This window comes from Peromyscus eremicus, chromosome 7 (genome assembly GCF_949786415.1).
Source record: "Peromyscus eremicus chromosome 7, PerEre_H2_v1, whole genome shotgun sequence".
Taxonomy (NCBI): Eukaryota; Metazoa; Chordata; class Mammalia; order Rodentia; family Cricetidae; genus Peromyscus; species Peromyscus eremicus.
Genome location: NC_081422.1, coordinates 102,079,598 through 102,095,579, shown reverse-complemented (window position 1 = coordinate 102,095,579; position 15,982 = coordinate 102,079,598). Strand labels below are relative to the sequence as shown.

At 41.2% G+C, this 15,982-nt stretch overlaps 1 protein-coding gene across 7 annotated transcripts in view; it reads left to right on the top strand.

Annotated features, from left to right (window-relative positions):
- Rbm6 (RNA binding motif protein 6) overlaps positions 1 to 15,982 on the top strand; it is a 122,778-nt gene that overhangs the window by 92,009 nt on the left and 14,787 nt on the right. For all 7 annotated transcript variants that reach the window (XM_059268603.1, XM_059268600.1, XM_059268601.1 and 4 more), the window contains 8 exons: positions 3,852 to 3,912; positions 7,423 to 7,689; positions 8,433 to 8,593; positions 11,050 to 11,147; positions 12,250 to 12,292; positions 12,412 to 12,493; positions 12,938 to 13,023; positions 13,406 to 13,552. In XM_059268603.1, the coding sequence (XP_059124586.1) occupies positions 3,852 to 3,912; positions 7,423 to 7,689; positions 8,433 to 8,593; positions 11,050 to 11,147; positions 12,250 to 12,292; positions 12,412 to 12,493; positions 12,938 to 13,023; positions 13,406 to 13,552 (945 nt within the window). The remainder of the gene's footprint in view (positions 1 to 3,851; positions 3,913 to 7,422; positions 7,690 to 8,432; positions 8,594 to 11,049; positions 11,148 to 12,249; positions 12,293 to 12,411; positions 12,494 to 12,937; positions 13,024 to 13,405; positions 13,553 to 15,982) is intronic.

Sequence of the window (15,982 nt, the reverse complement as noted above, 5' to 3'; positions counted from 1 at the left end):
CCAATAATTTTTTGGTTGCTTTGGTATTATTCTTTCCACCTGCAAATTTTTGACCTCAGACATAGAGACTTTAAAAGCAAGTCTGGGTCTGAAAAATGGTGAGTCATAACCCAGTTTTGGAGCCAGATTTTTAATAAAACAGAACAGTAAAAAACAGTTTTTATATAGGGTGTAGTTCTAATGGCCAGAACGCTCAGAGATAAATTTTGAGCCTGGGTGGCTGGCTGCAACAGTAACAACTGAGCTGTAACCAAGACATACAGAACATAAACTCATACTTTCAAGACCAGTCAGACATAAACATTCAGTGGCCATATTCATGCATTCAAACATTAAAATAAACAGACGAAACTTTTCTTACTTCCTCCAGCTGTTATTTCAAGGAGGGGTGCCTTGCTATCTGTTGGATCCAGTTCTCATGGGCACCAGAGAAAGCCCAAGTACTGCATTCTGCAACCATAAACTGTCAGTGAATTATTTCAGATTGCAGCCCTGGGCAATGGTGATACAGTGGTTTAAAGGAGCTGAGGGTGCAGTGCTCCCATAGCAGAGCCAACTTGTTAGTTTTTTCTTTGAGGGCCAAGATAATTTTTCTTGGCGGTCCTATGGAAATAAAGTGTTTTAGCCAAGAAGGGGGATGCAGGACTAGATCCTGCCAAGTGACAATGTAAGGAATCTGGTCCAGATGGCCAGGAGTCCCAAAGATGACATCTTTGGCACAAGCCACCAGGTAGGGGTCAAAACTTTGTTCTCCTGGCCAGCCTATATCAAAGGAGGGTCATTCTCGCTGACAGAATGTGATTTTTTTTTTTTTTTTTTAAAGTTTCAAACTCGTCTTTATGTGCTGTTGTCTTAAACTCCTGAAAATGATCAAGAGTCAGAGTCAAGGGAGTGGAAGTACTTGGTTGTCCCATAACGTCAGTCGAGTGTCAGACACAAACAGTCCAAAAGTAAACAAAAAACTAAAACAATGTAAATTCTTCCTGGCCACATGAGGAAAGACTGATTCTTCTTGGCCACATGAGGGAAAGCTGATCCTCCTGGTCAACAGGAGGAAAAACTGAAACCGAGACGACGGATTGTTGCCTATCAGTGGGCGCAACTCCACCTCCTCTACTCAAAGAATCTAGGGAGATCCAAGATCCAATCCCATACAGAAGGGTCCTGGGATATATCCCAGTTCCCCAACCTGCGGTCTTTGAAGCGTGTCCGCCCAGACCTTCTGCAGGCAGCTTGGAAATTGGCCCGGTCAAAGTACAATGCAAGACAGAGAGAGACAAAGTGGAACCAAGTGAGACAAACAGACACTCACAGGCCTGTCAAAGGCTCCATGAGTCAGGGTCCCAGTGGGTCTGGAAGATCTCGGACAAGCTCCCAAATGTTATACCTGAGTCATGAGCCTCTCCTCCCCCCCCCCCCCCCCAATCAGGAATCTGAGTTTGTATGCAAAAGCAAAGAGCCTTTATTGCAAGCTCAAGCTTGAGCTTCTGGTCCGTTCTGGTCAGATACAGCGGTTGGATCAGGGAGAGCATTGAACTCAGTTATGGCAGAGTTTTTTAGGAGTAAAGGATGGAGGTGTAGGGGAATTCGAAATTCAGATGGGGGTTGAACTCCTGATTGGGCAGGAGTGAGGTAACAGAAGTCTTGTCAAACAGGGATTGGTACTGGCATTGCTGCGAGGAAATTGTCAATCTATAGACAGATTATGTAAGCTATCCTTTATGTTTTAGAGCACTTAGTACTTGTTTGTCTCAGTTTTGATTGGTTCTCTGCAGGGTGCAGTTTGTGACTTTTCCTGGTTATTGTGATGATGAGGCCTAGTCTCAGTATTGTTAGTTTGCAGCCTGTCATGGCTGCACTAATGTTGAGTTAGGCCTCTTCATTGGAAAGGAACTGGGAGGAGTAGAGAGAGGGGAAGCCATAATCTGGATATATTATGTGAGAAGAAAAGCTATTTTCAGTCCTACTGCCTCAGCCTCCTGAATGCTAGGATTACAGGCATGTGTCATCATACCTGGCAGTTGTAGATCTAATAACTTCTGTCAGACCTGGCATAAGTCATAGCCATTCTATTAGTAAGATACTGGTGAGGGCTGACAGTGGAAAGGAGAGGGCTTCACCCAATAGGAGTGCACCACTGCTACTTTGACAGAGAAAGGGATGTATATATAATCTACTTGTGGAAATAACTGGCTGTGGTGATGCTACTAAAATTATTTCTCCTCTGTGGGACTCACAGTCTACCTCTACAAAACCAGGAGCTATTAGTGCCTATATTGTGTGGTTGGTAGGGTTGGTAGGATTATTGGATGATGGCATATAAAGTGGGCATTAGCCATTGCTGCTGTTGCTATTCTTATTTCTACTGGTAAACTGTTATGTTACAAAGTCCTATTTGAATAGTACCTTTTTTATAGTTCCTGTTCTTTTGTGTCATGACAACCAACTCTTCTGCTTTTGCAGCTCGTTGTTGAAAAATTGAGGGCTTTTGAAGTTGAGTGATATGCTTAATTCCCCCTATACCTAGTTAAGATAGGAACTATATTCATACTGCAAAGTGTTTCTTCCCTTGTCTTAAGCTAGTAAAGACTCCCTTTCCTTTAAATTTTTTTTTACATAGGTGCTAGAAGTATTACATCTGTCTATTTCCTTATTCCTCATTGTCCCTTTCTGGGAAAGGAATTGGTAGTTGAATTGTTTTGTTTGTTTTAGTTTTCTGAGATAGGATTTCTCTGTGTAATAGAGCCTTTGCTGTCCTGGAACTCCCTCTGTAGACCAGACTGGCCTCCAACTCACTCACAGAGATCTGCCTGTCTCTGCCTCTGCTAAGATTAAAGGCGTGTGCCACCACTGCCCAGCTGGTAGTTGAATTCTTTTTTTTTTTTTTTTTTTTTTTTTTTTTTAAAGATTTATTTATTATGCATACAGTGTTCTGCCTGCACATATCCCTGCAGGCCAGAAGAGGGCACCATATCTCATTACAGATGGTTGTGAACCACCATGTGGTTGCTGGGAATTGAACTCTGGACCTTTAGGAAGAGCAAACAGTACTCTTAACCTCTGAGCCATCTCTCCAGCCCCGGTAGTTGAATTCTTAAAACTCCAGCTAAGTGGACAGTGGTGGCACGCCTTTAATCCCAGCACTCAGGAGGCAGAGCCAGGCAGATCTCTTTGAGTTCGAGGCCAACCTGGGCTACCCTAAGTGAGTTCCAGGAAAGGCGCAAAGCTACACAGAGAAACCCTGTCTCGAAAAAAAAAAAAAAAAAAAAAAAATCCAGCTAAATGAGAATGAGGAACTGTATAACCAAAACCAAGTTTCGGTACAGTCTATAAAATAACTGGCAATGACTTTGGGCAGTAGTATCCTTTAAGCCATTTAACAGGCAATTTCCTTAGTATATTTCCTTTAAAGATCCCTATTCAGGTCAAAAGTATTGTGGTCCTTGTTAAATGCTTTCTTAGAAGTCACTCCTTGCCGGGCGGTGGTGGCGGGGGCGCACGCCTTTAATCCCAGCACTCGGGAGGCAGAGCCAGGCGGATCTCTGTGAGTTCGAGGCCAGCCTGGTCTACAAAGCAAGTTCCAGGAAAGGCACAAAGCTACACAGAGAAACCTTGTCTGCAAAAACCAAAAAAAAAAAAAAAAAAAAAGAAGAAGAAGAAGAAGAAGGAGTCACTCCTCAAACAGTACTCACTTATTCTGTCTGTCATTGTCAGTGAATGGGGTTTTCAAATATTTTGAGGGGATCCTGGGATTTTCCTGTTTCTTTCATTTTTGTTACTCATTTTGGATATTCAGTAAGGTTTCTAAAAATGGTTTTGATCACATTAGTGTTTTTTTCTTTTCCTTGCAGTGTAAGGCCAGCACAGGTGGACATCAGTCTTCTTGTTCATTCTGCAAAGGCCCAAAGGAAGGTGAGTGAGAAAAGTGATGTGTTTTGTCTTATATAATGACCAAATTATTTTTATTTTATTTTAAAAAATAGATATCCCAGGGTCTATCCTCAGTGATCCTAGCTGGGTGGTGATGGTGCACACCTTTAATCCCAGCACTCAGGAGGCAGAGGCAGGCGAATCTCTATGAGTGAGTTCAAGGCCAGCCTGGTCTATAGAGCAAATTCCAGGACAACCAGGGCTACACAGAGAAACCCTATCTACAAAAACAAAACAAAAAAAATTAAAAACAACAACAACAACAACAAAAGGAAATATATGGTCCTTTCAGGAACCTGAGTTTAGATCCCAGCACCCATGGCAGGCAACTCACAATCACCTGTAACTCCAGATCCAGGGGGTTCAAAGTCTTCTGGCCTCCCTGAAAACTTAAATATTATTATTTTTTTTGTTTTGTTTTTTTTTTTTTTGTTTTTTTGTTTTGTTTTTCGAGACAGGCTTTCTCTGTGTAGCTTTGCGCCTTTCCTGGGACTCACTTGGTAGCCCAGGCTGGCCTCGAACTCACAGAGATCCGCCTGGCTCTGCCTCCCGAGTGCTGGGATTAAAGGCGTGCACCACCACCGCCTGGCTCGAAAATAATTATTTTTTAATTGACCTCCCAGCCTGTAATCCCAGTACTTAAGAGACGAAGGCAGGACAGTCAAGCATTTAAGGCCAATATGTGACACATAGCAAGACCTTTGTCAAAAAAAAAACAGTTGAAGGGGGACTTTAACCAAAAGTAAAAATGTGTGGGGGTGGGGGCCGTAAACATTAAAAGAAGAAAAGGAAGCTGAGAAGAGGAAAGGAGAGAAAAAAAGAATTGATACCCTAAAAACAAATTAGGGAAGTTCGTGGATAGCAAGATGGCTCAGTGAGAAATGCTTGCCATGTAAGCCTGACTTACCCGAGTTCAGTTTATGGAACCCACGTAAAAAAGCCTGAAATGGTAACACATGTCTGTAATACTGATACAACTTCTATGATGAGATGGGAGCAGTGGCAGGAGAGTCACCCAGAAGCTAACTGACTAGCTAGCCTAAAGTTTGAAGCAGTGCAGCAGAAACAAGAGAGGCCCTGGCTCAACAAGATAAGAGGAGAGAACAGACTCCTGATAGTTGTCTCTGACCTCAACATGTACACTATGGTACTCACACACAGGTCACATACATACACACTGATTTAAAAATTTGGAGAGAGGAGGCAGGTGGATCTATGGTCTACAAAGTGATTTCCATGACAGTCAGAACTACACAGAGAAACCCTGTCTTGAAAAACCAAAACAAAAAGGAAGAGTTCTTACGGTACTTTGACAGATGGATAAGTTTATGAAAACCTTAGACCACAAATACTTAGAACTGAGTCTGTAGCTCAATGATAATATTTGCATAACATGGGTTTGATCCTCAGTATATCACATTCACAAGGAAAAGGAAGAGAAAAGCAAGCATATATATTCACTTATCATCTGCTACTAGTGTTAAATGACTACTACATGGCTCCCATAGAATGTCTGTTTTTGAGCCACATGGTTTCCTTAGTAAACCCTCTAAGAGTGAATTACGTAAATAAAGAAAGAAGACTGACTGATGAGAATGTTCAGTGGGTAACTCCTTACAGTTATCCTGACTTCCTTCCATATACATGCCATGGCATGCACACAGCCATATGCAAAACTAAATAAATGAATAAATTATCTAGGAAGAAAATCATAATAAAAATAATTTTAAAAAAGAAAATCAATCACAAAAATATGCTAACTAAACAAATAACCTTACTATGTGCTTTGCTAGTATTATGACACCAGAAGAAGCAAGGCTTCTAGACATGTGCTTTGGATATATGCTACTAAGCCCCTAGCAACCACATCTTTGCTAATTTTGTCCCTACATTGTTTCTCCTCTTTCTCTTCCCTTACCCTTTCTTCCTCCCCTTTACCTTTCTCTCTCTTCCTCTTTTTCTCTGCCATATACTAAGGTTCTAACCCAGGACCTAGTACATGGTAGGCAAACATTCTACCACTGGTGTGTATCCTCAGTCCTTTCTTGTTTGTTGTTTTTTGGTTTTTTTTTGAGACAGGGTTTAGGAGCTCACTTTGTAAACCAGGCTTGCCTGGAATGCAAATAGATCTGTCTGTCTGTGCCTCTCTAGGGCTGGGATTAAAGGCCTTGTACATCACACCCAGTCTTTGTATTTTGAGACAGTTTCTCACTATGTAGCCCTAGCTGGCCTGGAACTGCTATGTAGAACAGGTTGGTCTTAAACTTACAGAGATACTTCTGCCTCCCAAATACTGTTTTTGATTTTGAGACATGGTCTCGTGTAGCCCATGTTGGCCTTGAATTCACTGTGAATCAAAGGATGACCTTGAAGAACTTCTGGTTCTCTTGCCTGTACTTCCCAAGTACTGGTGTGTTGCTGATGTGTGCCGTTATTACCAGCTATTTTGTTTCTTTGTCTTTTGAGACAGGATCTCACTATGTAACCCCAGCCAACCTTAAACTCATGATCATCATGCCTCAGCCTCCCAAGTGCTGGTTCCTACATATATTTTTATTGTTGGTCATAATAATCAGGTTTAGCAGGTATTAGGATTAATTTGTTGTATGTATGTAAGCATTTATTAAGTGATTAGTTTTCTTGTTTTCAAACTTTTTTTAATTTTATTTTTATGTATCTGTGTGAGGATGAGCCACCTGTGTGTAGGTGCTACAGAGACCAGAAGAGGATAGATTCCCTGGAGTTGGAGTTACAGACAAATGTTAGCTGTCTGGGAACCAAACTCGGGTCCTCTGGAAAAGCAACAAGTACTCTTAACTGCCAAGCAATCTCTCCAGACCCATGATTAATTTTTTTTCAGATTTTTTTTAATTAATTAATTTATTTATTTATTTGAGCTGAGGATTGAACCCAGGGCCTTGCACTTGCTAGGCAAGCACTCTACCACTGAGCTAAATCCCCAGCCCCTATTTTTAATTTATATGTGTATTTGTCTACATGTATGTATGTGCACCACTTGAGTGCTTTTTACGTACAGAGGTAAGAAAAACTCATAGGATTCCTTGGAACTGAAGTTATAGATGGTGATTGTGAGCTGACGTGGTGTTGGGGATTGAACCAGGTTCTCTGCTAGAGCAGCAAGTGCTGTGCTGTTAACTGCCAAATCATCTCTCTAGACCCTGTTTATTTTATTTTATTTTTTTTGGTTTTTCGAGACAAGGTTTCTCTGTGTAGCTTTGCACCTTTCCTGGAACTCACTTGGTAGCCCAGGCTGGCCTCGAACTCACAGAGATCCGCCTGCCTCTGCCTCCCGAGTGCTGGGATTAAAGGCGTGCGCCACCACCGCCCGGCCTTAATTTTTTTTTTAAATGACCTTTTCTCTAGAACTATCAGAAGATTTTCTTTTTGCAGGTATTTCTGAGATGATAATAAAAGCATTAGTTGGTTTCATAAAGTCATTCATGTTTTCTGTTTAAATTCTCCTACTGACAGAAGTCAAGCAAGAACTAGTATCCTATCCTCAACCTCAGAAAACATCCATACCAGTACCCTCAGAAAAACAACCTAACCAGCCACGGCCAGCTGATAAGGAACATGAGTTCAGGAAGCGGGAAGAAGGACAAGAATCAAGATTGGGACATCAAAAAAGAGACACAGAAAGATACTTTCCTCACTCTCGAAGGGAAGGGCTTACTTTCCGAAGAGACAGAGAAAAAGAGTCATGGTCTGGAGAGACACGCCAGGATGGAGAGAGCAAAAGTGAGTGATTTGTCAGGTCCTGTGACACATTGGAACGATAGGTGGGTGGCTTATGTTGTGGCCTCTACTCAGCTGTGCACAGCCTAGAAGGCATTAACTTCAATTGGCTTTACTAGTCAGAGGGATCTATATCTTCCACATAACAAATTGCTGTATTAAGAAAGATGCAGTAAGACATGATTTTAAGTTTCTAAGTATTGGTAATGAAAAGAAAGGTAGGAAATTGTTTTTATAAAAACAAACCTTGTGGGGCTGGAGAGATGGCTCAGTGGTTAAGAGCACTAACTGCTCTTTCAGAGGACCTGGGTTCAATTCCCAGCACCCATATGGCAGCTCACAACTGTCTATAACTCCCTCATCTGACACCCTCACACAGACATACATGCAGGCAAAACACCAATGCACATAAAATAAAAATAAATAAATTATAAAAGAAAAAATATTTAAAAAAAAAAAAAGAAAGAAAGAAAGAAATCAACTTTGGTAGAGCAAGGTGGTATATAGATTTAAAAATGATGGGCGGGAGAGATGGCTCAGAGGTTAAGAGCACTGACTATTCTTCCAGAGTTCCTAAGTTCAATTCCCAGCAACCACATGGTGGCTCTCAATAATGAGATCTGGTGCCCTCTTTTGTCATATTGTATATATAATAAATAAATCTTTTAAAAAAATGACCATTAAGTTCTTGGAACTTCAGATTTTTATGTCTCTTCCCTTAATATCTCTGTGCTTGCTTCATTTAGCAATCATGCTAAAGCGTATCTATCGCTCCACTCCGCCTGAGGTGATAGTTGAAGTGCTGGAGCCCTACGTCCATCTTACTACTGCCAACGTCCGTATCATCAAGAACAGAACTGGCCCCATGGGTCACACTTACGGCTTTATAGACCTCGACTCCCACGCAGTGAGTTTTTCCCACTTTAAAATGAAGGCTGATGACAAAAGAACCCTCAGCAATGTTTGGGGAAGCAGGGTCTCGGGATACAGGCCTGTAGACCGAGCACCCTATAGGCCGAAGCAAGTTCAAGCTAGCCTGTCCTACAAAGTAAACCCCTGTCTCAGCTTATAAAAAAACCCAGGGTTGGCCAGGCGGTGGTGGCGCACACCTTTAATCCCAGCACTCCGGAGGCAGAGCCAGGTGGATCTCTGTGAGTTCGAGGCCAGCCTGGTCTACAGAGTGAGATCCAGGAAAGGCGCAAAGCTACACAGAGAAACCCTGTCTCGAAAAAACAAAAAACAAACAAAAAAAAAAAACCCAGGGTTGAATTCTCTCATTTGTGTTAGCTACTGCCCTAAATAGACAGAACTCCATATGGATTTCCAGAACAAATCTAGGCACTGAACCATTCCAACATTTTAGTTTATTGTTGCACGAATTCCTAAAGGTCTTATAATAAAAAACCCGGAGCCAGATATTGGGGTAAATGCTGAAAGATCAGAGAGACAAAGGAACGAGCCACAACTACTTCTCAGCTCACCAACTCCATTGATACACAATATATCACATTTGTATTTTCTAATTTTTTTACTTATTTTTTTCTAGTCCCAAATGGTTTTATATTTGATAGTAGTATAACATTTCCTCTTTTTCTCTCAAATATATAATAGACCTGTTTGTTTGTTTGTTTGTTTGTTTGTTTGTTTGTTTTAGAGACTGGGTCTCTTTACATAGCCCTAGCTGTCCTGAAACTCACTATGTAGACCAGGATGGCCTTGAAACTCAAAGATATCCACCTGCCTCTGCTTCCCAAGTGTGGAGATTAAAGGTGTGTTCCATCATGCCTGGCTTCAATAAAGTCTTGTGGTTTGAATTTTTAGTTGTAAGACTCTTTTCTATGGAAATATAAAGATAGTAATGAAAATTGTTATTTCTCAGATATGCTGAAAAGTCATCAGGGACTTTGTAAACTGGATCTGATCTGATGATTTGCAGTCTAAGAGAAGAGGATTTCAGTTTCTGAAATAAATTCCAGAAACTGATATTTATTCTGATTGTTACCCTTCATTAAGAATGGCTTACTTGAGAACTGGAGAGATGAGTGAATGGCTAAGAGCACTGGCTGCTCTTGTAGTGGACCCAGGTTCAGTTTCTAGCACTTACATGGTAGCATACAACTACCCCTAACTCTAGTTCTATGGGAACTGATGCCCTCTCCTGACCTTCAGAGGCACTAGACATGCATATGTTGCATACATTTAGACAAAAACACCCTTAACGCGTAAAATAAAAATCTTTTTTTAAGGTTTATTTTTAGTCGGATATGGTGACACAGCCTATATAATGCCAGCTACCTGAGAGAATGAGGCAGGAAGATGGCAAGTTCAAGGCCTTCCAGAGCTACAGTGTGAGTTTAAGGCCAGTCTGGGCAACCTAGGGAAACCCTTGCCCTACGTAGGTAGAACATAGGTAGCTCAGTGCTTAACTAGTATGCATGAGGCCTTAGATTCAATATCAGTGCTCTCACGCACTCCCTCCCCCTCTCTCTCTCTCTCTCTCTCTCTCTCTCTCACATGCACACATGCACACCAGTTTTTGGGGTTTTTTTTTTTGGTTTTTCGAGACAGGGTTTCTCTGTGTAGCTTTGCGCCTTTCCTGGAACTCACTTGGTAGCCCAGGCTGGCCTTGAACTCACAGAGATCCGCCTGGCTCTGCCTCCCGAGTGCTGGGATTAAAGGCGTGCGCCACCACCGCCTGGCGCACACCAGTTTTTTACCAGCCTGCTTTTACTGTAAAAATTATTACCAGAACGGGTTGGAGAGATGACTCACTTGCTGCTCTTCCAGAGGATCTGGGCTTGACTCCCAGGACCCACATGTTTGTTCACAACCATCTATAATTCCATTTCCAAAGGATCTGACGCCTTCTTCCAGCATCCAAAGGCACCAGGTGTGTACATGTGCACAGACATACATGCAGGCAGAATACCCATACACATAAAATCACACACATACACACATTTATTTTATTTATTTGTTTGTTTGTTTGTTGTTATTGTTATTTGTTCTTGGATTTTTGTTTGTTTTGGTTTTTTGAGACAGAGTTTCTCTGTGAAACAGTCCTGGCTGTCCTGGAACTGTCTGTAACCAGGCTGTCCTCAAACTCAACAGAGATCTGCCTGCCTCTGCCTCTCAAGTGCAAGGATTAAAGGCATGCACCACACCTTTAATAAATAATAAAATAATAGTTAATAAATAAAATGATAGAATTTTAATAAATAATAAAAATATTTAAAAAATATTATTACTATAGAGTTATGCCTAGTAATTTTATCTTCTACGAAGGAAAATCTATGTTCAGCTCTTTTTGTAAAGATGTAGCCTTTTCTCTCTTTGGATTCAAGTTTGTCTTTGGTTCTTTAGGAAGCTCTTCGAGTAGTGAAGATTTTGCAGAACCTTGATCCACCATTTAGCATTGATGGCAAGATGGTAGCTGTAAACTTGGCTACTGGAAAACGAAGGTAAGGCCTTACTTCAGTTTTCGGGAAGAAACTGCTCTTCCTGGCTTAGAGGTCATTGTGACTTCCCAACATGAGGTGTTTCTATTACATGTTTATGCATTTTCTTTTTTCTGTAGTGTGCTTTATTCTGACTATAGAATTGTTTTCATTTTTAAGTAGTATTTCCACCTGAGCATTATGCCATAGTCCTTTAATTTCAGCACTAAGGAGGAAGAGGCAGGTGGATCTCTATGAGATCAAGGCCCACCAATCTCATAGCAAGTGCCAGGCCAGCTAAATCTCCTTAGTGAGACCTTGTCCCTAAATGAATGAATGAATGAATAAATAGTATTCCTGGGTTGATTTGGTTTTTGGTCTTTGGTTTTGTTTTGTTTTGTGGTTTTTGAGGGGTCAGGTTTTGAGACAAAGTTTCTCTGTGTAACTTTGGCTTTTCTGGAACTCATTTTGTATACCAGGCTGGCCTTGAATTCACAGAGATCTGCCTGCCTCTGCCTCCTAAGTACTGGTATTAAAGGTGTGTGCCATTATCACTGCCCTGAACGGTTTTTGTTTTTTGAGGCAAAATCTCATGTTATAGCCCATACTGGCCCAGGGTAGCCTCAGAGTCACAGCAGTTCCCCTGCCTCAGCCTTCGTAGTGCAGAGGTTACAGGCATGAGCCAACACACCTGGCTGATATGTTTAAATATTCAGGGGTGGGGTGGGGGAACCTCTCATTTTGTCTCATTCTTTAGAATCCTAAATAAATACACAGTCTTCCCACTGTCCTAAACACAATCATCCTAGAATGTCTAATGCAGTTACTCTTTACTACTTTACTCATCTTGACCAAAAAGTGTTGACTGGGAGATAACTCATCAGAGAGAAGAGTTTACAGAGATGAGGTGGCTTTTGCTCTAGCACCTCTACTTAGTCGTTTGTTTTGCTCCAACAAATTACTGCTTTACCTGAATCTGACTGCTGTTCCACTCAAGTATCTGGATCACCCAACCTACTTGTTTCCTACACAATGAGGAAGATAGTTTTTCAGTGAATCTGTAGGTTTAAGCATTCCTCGGATACCTTATGGTCAGTCTTTTCATATGTCATGTTTTATGTTGCAGAAATGATTCTGGGGACCATTCTGACCACATGCATTACTATCAGGTAGGATTTAACATATGGAGAATGTTCTTTTAAAAGACCTTCAGGTGGTTAAAGGGATGGCTGTTAAGGTTAATGACTGTTGTACAGTTCCATAATTCTAACTTCACTTTCTCTGCTAGGGTAAAAAATACTTCCGAGATAGGAGAGGAGGAAACAGAAATTCAGATTGGTCCTCAGATACAAATCGACAAGGGCAACAGTGTAAGTAATTTTTATTTTATTTTTCTTTTTTTGATCTTGACTGGCTAGTCATTACTTAAAACCTGTGTGGTAAAATATGTAGCAAAAAGACTGTTAACTGGAGCACTCACTTAAGGAGAATATACCTTGTATAGGCTCTACACCTCTTTGAATTGGCCACCCTAGCCGGGCGGTGGTGGCGCACACCTTTAATCCCAGCACTCGGGAGGCAGAGCCAGGCGAATCTCTGTGAGTTCGAGGCCAGCCTCACTACAAAGTGAGATCCAGGACAGGCTCGAAAGTTACACAGAGAAACCCTGTCTCGACAAACAAAACAAAACAAAACAAAAAGAAGTAGATGAATTGGCCACCCTAATTCCCTAATTTTGCTTCATTCTTGGTAAGTCCTCAGTAACAATTTTATTGGACAGGAACTAATGCCGGCTCTGATTTTATTCCATGTAGCATCCTCTGACTGTTACATATATGATTCTGCTACTGGCTACTATTATGACCCCTTGGCAGGAACTTACTATGACCCCAACACCCAGGTTAGTTTTTTTGCTTTATTTACTCTGTCAGTAATCCTTTTGAGAAAAGTACCCATAATGTGTTACTCTGAGTATTTTATCCTCTGGATTCTCTGGATGCTCATTGCTTGAAAAGTGGAAAAGTTTATGGAATCTGAACTGTTGCCTATATGGAAAATCAATGCCCTGTGGCATTACAGGTAAGAGCAGTACTGCTCTAGGAACAGTGTATATTTGGTGGCCTAAATACATACTAGCCCCTGAAATGGTTTCTTAGATGTTGTGGGTTCTTCAGCTTCTAAAAGAGTCGTTCTATTCACTTGAAGGGAACTGTGTTCCTTAAACCTGAGATTCTGGAAAACCAAGCATTCTATAGACTTAATTCTTTCATACTGTATCACAGCAAGAAGTCTATGTGCCCCAGGACCCTGAGTCACCAGAGGAAGAAGAGATCAAGGAAAAGAAATCTACCAGTCAAGGAAAGTCAAGTAGCAAGAAAGAAACGTCTAAAAGAGATAGCAAAGAGAAAAAAGACAGAGGAGTGACAAAGGTCAGACATCTTGTTAGTCTGCTCTCTTTTATCACATGATCACCTGTAAAATAAAATGGAGGCATTATGAACAGAGGGAATCTAGGGTTAAGGTAAAAAGTCACTTTAAAAATTCTCTAGGGGGCTGGGCGGGGGTGGCGCATGCCTTTAATCCCAGCACTCGGGAGGCAGAGGTAGGCAGATCTCTGTGAGTTCAAGGCCAGCCTAGACTACAGAGTGAGTTCTAGGACAGGCACCAAAGCTACACAGAGAAACCCTGTCTCGAAAAACCAAAAAATATATGTATGTGTGTATGTGTGTAATATTGTATAATATATTATGTGATATATTAATACAAAATATGTGTATAAATGGGGTTGGGGATTTAGCTCAGTGGTAGAGCGCTTGCCTAGCAAGTGCAAGGCCCTGTGTTCGGTCCTCAGCTCTGACCAAAAAAAAAAAAAATGTATATAGAAAAGAGAAATCAACTTTTATAAACAACAAAATAATGAGGGAGGGATAGCTGGAGAGATGGGACAGCAGGTAACACCACTGACTGCTCTTCCAGAGGACCCAATTTCAATTCCCAAAACCCACATGGCAGCTCAGAACCGACAGAACTCTATATTCTGACCTCCTTGGGACCAGGCATATATGTGGTGCACAGACATACATATAGGCAAAATACCCATATACACCAAAAAATACTTTTTAAAAAATACTCTAGGGCAGTAGTTCTCAATCTTCCTAACATGACCCTTTAATACAGTTCCTCATGTTGTGGTGACCGCCCCCCCAACCATAAAACTATTTTCATTGCTACTTCATAACTAATTTTGCTACTGTTATGAATCGTAATATAAATATCTGTGTTTTCTGAGGTCTTAGGTGACCCATGTGAAAGGGTTGTTAAACCTCAAAGGGGTCAACCCATGGGCTGAAAAACTGCTCTAGCATCTGGAGAGATGGCTTAGTGGTTAAGAGCACTTGCAGGACCTGGGTTCAGTTCCTAGCATACACAAGTCAGCTTATAACCATCTCTGGGGATCTAACATCCTCTTCTGGCCTCTGAGGGCACTGAGCATGCACACACACACACACACACACACACACACACACACACTGAGCATGCACACATACACACACACACACACACACACACACACACACACACACACACACACACCACGCAGGCAAAACACTTAAACACATAAAATAAATACAAATCTGTTCAAGAACAATTTAAGCCAGGCATGGTGGTGCATACCTTTTATCTCAGCACTCCAGAGGCCGGTGGATCTCTTGAGTTCAAGGTTAGCCTAGTCTACATAGTAAGTTCCAGAGCAACCAGAGCTGTGTAAAGACCTGATCTCAAAAAGAAAAAAAAAACAAAAAAAAAAAAACTTACATTTTTTGGTGTAGTAGTCCCCTTACCTTTTTCCCTATAAATGGTAGCTTTCTTTGTTTTATAAATGAGAACACTAACTCAAGTTATTTGTGGGGCAGGAGGAATGCCAAAAGTTCCAGGCAAACTAGGGCCTTATTTCAAAAATTAAAAAACACATTCAGGAAGCAGAGGCAGACATCTCTGTGAGTTCGAGGCCAGCCTGTTCTACAGAGTGAGTTCCAGGACAGCCAGAGCTGTTACACAGAGAAACCCTCTCTCAGGGAAAAATAAATAAATAAATAAGTGAATGAATGAATGAATGGAAATAAATAAATAAATAATAAAAACAAAAACAAACCAAGGGCTGGCAAGATTGCTAGGTGAGTAGAAGTGCTTCCTGCCAAGCCTGGTGACATGGATTTGACCCCCAGGACCCATGTGGTGAAAAGAGAGCAACAATTCCAGCAAGCTCTTCTCTAACCTTCATATTCAAGTCATTGTGTGCATGCAGACATAGACACAAAATAAAAATTTTAAATGTTTTTTAGTGACTCAGCTCAAGTCCCAACATCCTTTTTTCTTTTTTCTTTTTTTTTTTTTTTTTTTTTTTTTTAATGTGAGACAGTCTGACTATACAGCCCTGGTTAGCCTAGAACCCTCTATGTAGACCAAACTGACTTTAAACTCAGATCCACTTGCTTCTGCCTCCTGGATACTAAGATTAAAATTGTATGCCACCACTTCCAGCCCAGTTGTATTTTTGTTTGTTTTTACTTACTGGGGGTCACACAACCATGGATGTGCATTCATTGCACACATATATGTGGTGGTCAAAGGACAGTGTTGTAGAGTTGGTGCCCCCTTCCAGCTTTATATGGGCTCTGGGAATTGACCTTGGGTTACTAGCTGAGTGATTCTGCCAGCCTATTTTCCTTTTAGGGTGTGATTCTGTATGTACACTTCTCTTGTAATTGTAACAAGGATAGCTCTTTCTTTTTTTTTTTTTTTTTTTTTTTTTTTCAACTTTGTGTGTTGAGGGGGATGACACCTGCTATTGTAGAAGC